General features: G+C 46.3%; 1 protein-coding gene across 3 annotated transcripts in view; it reads right to left on the bottom strand.

Annotated features, from left to right (window-relative positions):
• Positions 1 to 921: 921 nt before the first annotated feature.
• LOC311318334 (vacuole membrane protein 1-like) overlaps positions 922 to 6,159 on the bottom strand; it is a 56,514-nt gene continuing 51,276 nt past the window's right edge. The window contains exons 11-13 of one of the 3 annotated variants that reach the window (XR_014630797.1): positions 3,385 to 3,487; positions 1,440 to 1,974; positions 922 to 1,405 (exon numbers count right to left, since the gene is read on the bottom strand). Coding sequence is in view for 1 of the 3 variants with exons in the window: in XM_084449633.1 (XP_084305759.1) it covers positions 1,831 to 1,974; positions 3,385 to 3,487 (247 nt within the window). In the remaining 2 variants the exon portion in view is untranslated. Of the gene's footprint in view, positions 1,975 to 3,384; positions 3,488 to 6,159 lie in introns of all 3 variants that reach the window. The other 2 variants (XR_014630798.1, XM_084449633.1) reach the window with 2 other exon arrangements.

Raw genomic sequence — 6,159 nt, 5'->3', positions numbered from 1 at the left:
CATGCAATGTAACAGCCAACACCAGTCTGATAAGCTATTTGACAGGCCGAGAGAGTGACAGACATGCCTGACACACACGCACACGCACGTACGCACACACCCACACAAATACACCATGAGAAAAAAAAACTCCTGCCTTTACTTACCCTGAGAGAGAAAGAGAGAGGACTTGAATGGCCAGACTTAGGGCTAAGGCAGAGCGCAGGGCTCAGTAAGCTCAACAGTGCCCCTCTGTTTTGAATCTACTCGAGTGATTCGTCTCCTGGCTCCGTCACTGGGGCAGTGCAGCGAGTTCATAAGAGGGTTCAGCCGAGGTAACGGCACAGACGCTTTTCACTGCAGTCTTTTTTTTCCCCCTCCCTGCTCCAAGCCCAGAGTGCCTGGACCAACATACCAGGGCAACAGTACAGAAATAAAAACTCATTTCACAAGCAATTACAAAAAAAAGAGGAATCTTGGATCACGAGCCAGCTGACGTTATCCATGCAAAAGAGACAAAGAAGAAAAAGACATATTGATGACATAACATCGCTTTTTATGTCGGTCCTTCTCGAGTATTGCTGAACATGAGCTTACTAGTCTGTTATAGCTTTACGGAGCATGATAGCGTGGAGGAGTGTGTGTTAACACGCTGGTCTGAACCTCCACAGGCAGGGGAGACAAAGGAGACACTTACCATGAGGCTCCAACTAGTTACCACCAGACACAACTGTCTCAAGATAAGAGGGCTCCTTTTGACTACTACAAATGTGGCAACCCCCCCCCCCCCACACACACACACACACACAAACACACACATACACACACACACTCCTAGATCTGATTCAATACATGACTGCATCTGGTTGAGTGGCCCGAGGCTGACTCATGTGCTCTCTTACTGGAAGCAGAACAATAAGAGCAGACAAAGGGACCAGCAGAATGATTCATGGTCAATTTATAAAGACTCGTCCGCAGATACTCTGTGGAATTGTACAGGGTGAAAATGACATAGATTGCAGGATATACAGATATAGGTCTCCTGTTTCCTTCTACTCTACAGCGGATTGTAGAAATGAAATGGGAACAATGGCAAATCATTCAGATACAAATATTTACAAGATGTGCAGTCCATACCTTGTCTATCCATAATGCCATTATTGCACAGCACTTGAGAACATAACCAAAATAATCACATCTAATAAATAAATGTTTACAAAAAGCAAATAAGATTAAGCCCTGCACAAGTCATATGAAGTCACAAAACAATTCAAGTAGCTAGAATAAACAGAACCAAGCCAAACCAAATCAATTAAATCCAGTGTCTTGATGGTAAGACCATTAAGTCCTAGAGAGAACCGGACCAAACAGTTTAGCTTAAGGCCTCGCTGAGGAGAATTAAGTGCCAGCAGACGCTGCTCACGTACTGTACTCACGGACACACACACACACACACACACACACACACACACACACACACACACACACACACACACACACACACACACAGTCACGGTTGAGCTGCCATATGCCTGAAAGAAATGGATGTCCTATCCATTCAACAGCAAATACATGACCAAGCACCTACCTTGGAGAGGAACATAACCCCAGAAGGAAGCTGAAAAGTAGGAGCATCTCTATCAAAAAATTCACTGAAAGCCAATTAATTAAGTCCAAGTTTAAAAGCCAACAGAACAATCTAGCAACCTTCTAGCCAACCTTTGCCTGATTTAAGTGAACTTGAGAGCAGGAGAGGAAGCCACAGTAGTAATTTTGTGCTGGGGTGGGTGGGGGGGTGGGGTGGGGGGGGTCGAGACCAGAGAACCCAGAGAGGAGCCCAAGGGGAGGTCTTCACTGGGTCTTGCCCTCCGAGGACTTCTGCTGCTGCAGCCGCTTGGCGTGGCTCTGGGCCATGGAGTTGACGATGGAGCAGACAAAGAAGCACACCATGACGACGATCACCTTCTCGAAGACCCAGGACAGCCAGCTCTCCTCCTGGGAGAGGAACCACAAAAAAGGGAGAAAAAAAAAACGAGAGAGGGGTTTCGGTCAGACCGGTCGACTGGGGGACCCGTACGCCCGCGACGTCCTGCCCTTCCCCCGGCGCCGGAGGCTGCGACGCTGGCGAAGGGCTCCCTCTGCCATGTGCGGGACAGATAGAGATCGGAGCTAATGAAACGTCGCTGCTGCTGCTCCGGGCCGCTGCCGCGTCGTCCTCCCTGTACGCCCTCGCTGACCCTGCCTGGCAGCCTCCCTCCGCACAGCTAAATTGCCTCGTTTCTCTCCTGTAACTGCGGGAGACTCGAGTTACACGGAAAAAAAAAGGAACATTGTTCTAGAAACAGCCTTAATCTCTCGTTGTGCAACTGAAAGTCTCTCCCTCTCTCTCTCTTTTTTTTCTCCTCTCTCCCTCTTTCTCTCTCTCTTTCTCTCTCCCCCTCTCTCTTTCTCTCCCTCTCTCTCTCTCTCTTTCTCTCCCCCTCTCTCTCTTTCTCTTGCTAGAGCATTAGAGGAGAGAGAGAAGACGAAAAAAACATTTTCAATGAATCACTTTGAGAGAGAGAGAGAGAGAGAGAGAGAGAGGGAGAGAGGGAGGAAGAGAGAGAGAGAGCGGGAGAGAGGGAGGGAGAGAGAGGAGGAAGGAAAAAAAAAAAAGCTTTCAAAGAGATAGGGCTCCGGCTACAACTGGCTCTTTTTGTTCCAGACGGAGGTTTTGATGGATTGTCACTGGCAGGGGGCCCCCGCCCCAGCCTCCAGCCTCCAGCCTCCAGTCAGCGCCGGGTTCAGGCGGGGCACAGTGTGACACGGAGGAGTGACCACTCACACACACACACACGCACACACAAACACACACACACACGCACTCCCAGTCGCTGAGACTGAGCATGACTCAGCACGCCCTGTGCTATAGCACGACAGAGCTAAGCTAGTAAAGCCAGACCCCACACTGGCCGCTCTCGCTCTCTCTCTCTCTCTCTCTCTCTCTCTCTCTCTCTCTCTCTCTCTCTCTCAGCCCGCCCAGCCCACAGCGCGCACAGCTAGCCCCCTGTCACTCTAACTCTGCCCCAAACCAGGCCCTACAGAGCTACAGTACAATTACACACATTACAACGGCTGAAAAAACACCCCCACTGTGTAGACATTAATCTAACTATTCTACCAGGGAATAGAGATCAAACAAACAAAATGTACAAGGACGAGGAAAAAAGAATGACTAAAAAGCAAAATGAAACTAGAGAACAAGGGCAGACAAACGTGGACAGTTAAAAAGAGAGTGAGAGAGAGAGAAAGATAAGAGGAAGCTAAAGAACGTCTGGAGGCACAGGGAGAGAAAGGGGGCCAGTTACATTCTTTCTCAGCGCTCACACATGAGTGAGTAGAGGTTTCGAGAGGCCCTATACTTACTGCTGGGGTACCTTCTCCCGCGCGATGGTGCATCTTCGACCTCTGGGCCTCCAAGTAGTCCCTGAAGGGCCTCTGGATAGAGGCGCCCAGCAATGGCACAGCACTGCCTCAGCCAACCCAGAGAGAGAGAGAGAGAGAGAGAGAAAAGGAGAGAGAGAAAGGGAGGTAGAGAGAGAGGGAGGGAGGGAGGGAGGGGGACACAAAGCACGTCACATCATTGTTACTCACCAACCCAAGGGCAGCAACAAAGCGAGGTACGCTGTCCTGCCGCCTGTACATGGTTGGCTCTGCCCCAAAAGTGCCGTGTGAGAGAGCGAGAGAGAGAGGGAGAGAGAGAGAGAGAGAGGAAGAGAGAGACTGCCATCTCATCCTCCCCAAAGATAGGAATTTAGAACAGACCAAATAAAAAACACAGAGGGGAAAGTACAGGATGTACGGAGCTACATATCCTACAAAGTATTTCAGTACAAAAAAAACAAAAAAAAAATTAAAAGAAAGAAAAAAGAAGAGAGAAAAGAGAAGGGGGGAAAAAAGTTGGCTTGTCCTCTGAGTCCACACACGCACACACTCTCCCGCTCTCTCTCCCTCACACACTCTCCCGCTCTCTCTCCCTCACACACTCCCGTGAACCCGCTCAACTCCCCTGCAGGGATCCTCCATGCTGCTGCAGCGGAGAGAAATGAATGACTTCTCAGAACTCTCACATTTATCACCGGCGGTTCCTGTAAGAACTGGTTTCAGCCAATTAATGAGGATGTGAGTCGCGGGGCTGTGTCATCACTGGCTGGGAGCGAGGCGAAGGCCCCGCCCTCTCAGCCCATAGGAGGAGGGAGCTCCTGTAAGACAGCCCATATTAGGAAACCCTTTACAAGATTCAGCCACCAACTACAAGCATACTACCCCCCCCCCCACCCCTACACTCACACACAAAGAAGAAGAGGAAGAAAAAAATAGAGAATGCCCCGGAACAGTGACTGGCCCATCCCTAGTCAGGAGTTAGTGATTAATCACTGAACAAATACATACTTAAGACCTTCACTTACACTCTTTTGTGGCAATATAAAGTCAATGACACCTTTCAGCACGGTTAAAAGCATTCTTTATACATCTGTATACTGTAAATGGCAAAACATGTACAAAGACATACTTCAAAGCTCCTACAGCGTGTTCACATGAGCAGGGCAATGTCATAGTCAATTACTGCTGAGTTTATAGGTCTGACAGCATTCTCTTTCCAACACAATGGTTTTCACACGACACACACACTGATAAACCGACGACACACACACCTATCTGTCAATGGTGCCAGAAGAGTGTGTGGTAAATGGATGAGTTTACAGTTCAGCTTTCTCTAATCATTAACTTAACACAAAGTAACGGATATCCCCAATATGAATGGGCAGAAAGAGACTGGAAGCCAAAGACAAAAGTTCCCAAAAGTGCACAATAGAGAAAGAACAAAAGAATTCCACCGATGTATATCGAAGACCAACCAAGAGAAATGAGAGGGAAAGTACATGTCATCCCCTCCCCCAACCAACACCCTTCCAGAGACTTCTATACCTCGCCTAACCATTTGTTAAATGCTAATTTCTCCAATTATCCTTATTCCTTCTTAGGTAAAAAACTCTTATCTTCAAACTATAGTGAGATATTACTCATTTAACAGATTCAAACAAGAACAAAGAGAGAGGACCAGAGCTAGAGAAATGGCGGGCTCAATTCATGCCCTGGTTGATGAGCAATACTGAGTCATGAGCATGGGCGACTCAACCAACAAAGAGACAGAAACTCAAACCTAACCGCCAGAAACAGGCTTTTAATGCCCCAGGAGTGTCACTTTCTTTCAAACAAATTCTCTGCTTTGTGCTTTTTGGGGATATCCTTCTTTAACCTTCTGCAGAGGACGGCTATGTGAACATCATGGACTTCAATATTTCCTCTATAAAATGTGCTTACTGATTTATACCTGTACTGTAAGTAGCCTATATTCCAGCCTGTGTCCTGTGCAGTGTGGGAGGTTATTCAGTGCATGTGTTTTTGTTCAAGAGGCATGTAACATGTTACCTGTAAATGGATGAGCCATGAAAAGAGTGAGAATAAGTTATGTGTGGGTTGGATAAAGTACTGTCTGTTCGGCATGTATAAGTGATATATAGGCTACAGTATACGTGATGAAAAGGGTTATTAAATCATAATTGTGGTTTAATATGTTCAATGTAGGTTTTTACAATAAAACATGTTCCTTCTGTCACCATTATTCCCAGTTTTCTGGCCCTTGTGAAAGTGAGGCTCAGTGATGGCGGATTTTGAGAAACCCAATTTAAACTGTAAGTTTGTAAACAATAAGTCCCCAATATTTACTCTACAACCATTTAACAAATCTAGCCACCAAGCTTGTTGAAATCTGGTGTTTTGCATACAGTATACAACAGTAATTAAACAACACCCACTGCAGGCTTGAGGTCAGTCATTAAAGACAGAATGCAAAAAACAACACTTTTATAATCAAAGCCACTTCAAGTAATGGGGCTATAATATAAATGTGGATTTCAAAGTCTTGTGCTAACAACAAATATTATCACAAATGTTGATCTGATAACCACAGTGTACTTTTGTAAACCTGTAGTGGTACATGATTAGTTTCAAGCTGATAAGTTCAAACTCTTTTCTCATCTATTTTCTCATTAACGGTAAGGTTGTATGTATCAAATTATAAAGCTAATGATAGTTGGTACAATGTAAAGGTGCTATGTATATAAATGTGTGCATACA

The sequence above is a fragment of the Borostomias antarcticus genome, assembly GCF_949987555.1.
Source record: "Borostomias antarcticus genome assembly, chromosome: 15".
Classification (NCBI taxonomy): domain Eukaryota; kingdom Metazoa; phylum Chordata; class Actinopteri; order Stomiiformes; family Stomiidae; genus Borostomias; species Borostomias antarcticus.
Note: the sequence above shows the minus strand (reverse complement) of the source record. Positions and strands in the feature narration are given on the sequence as shown.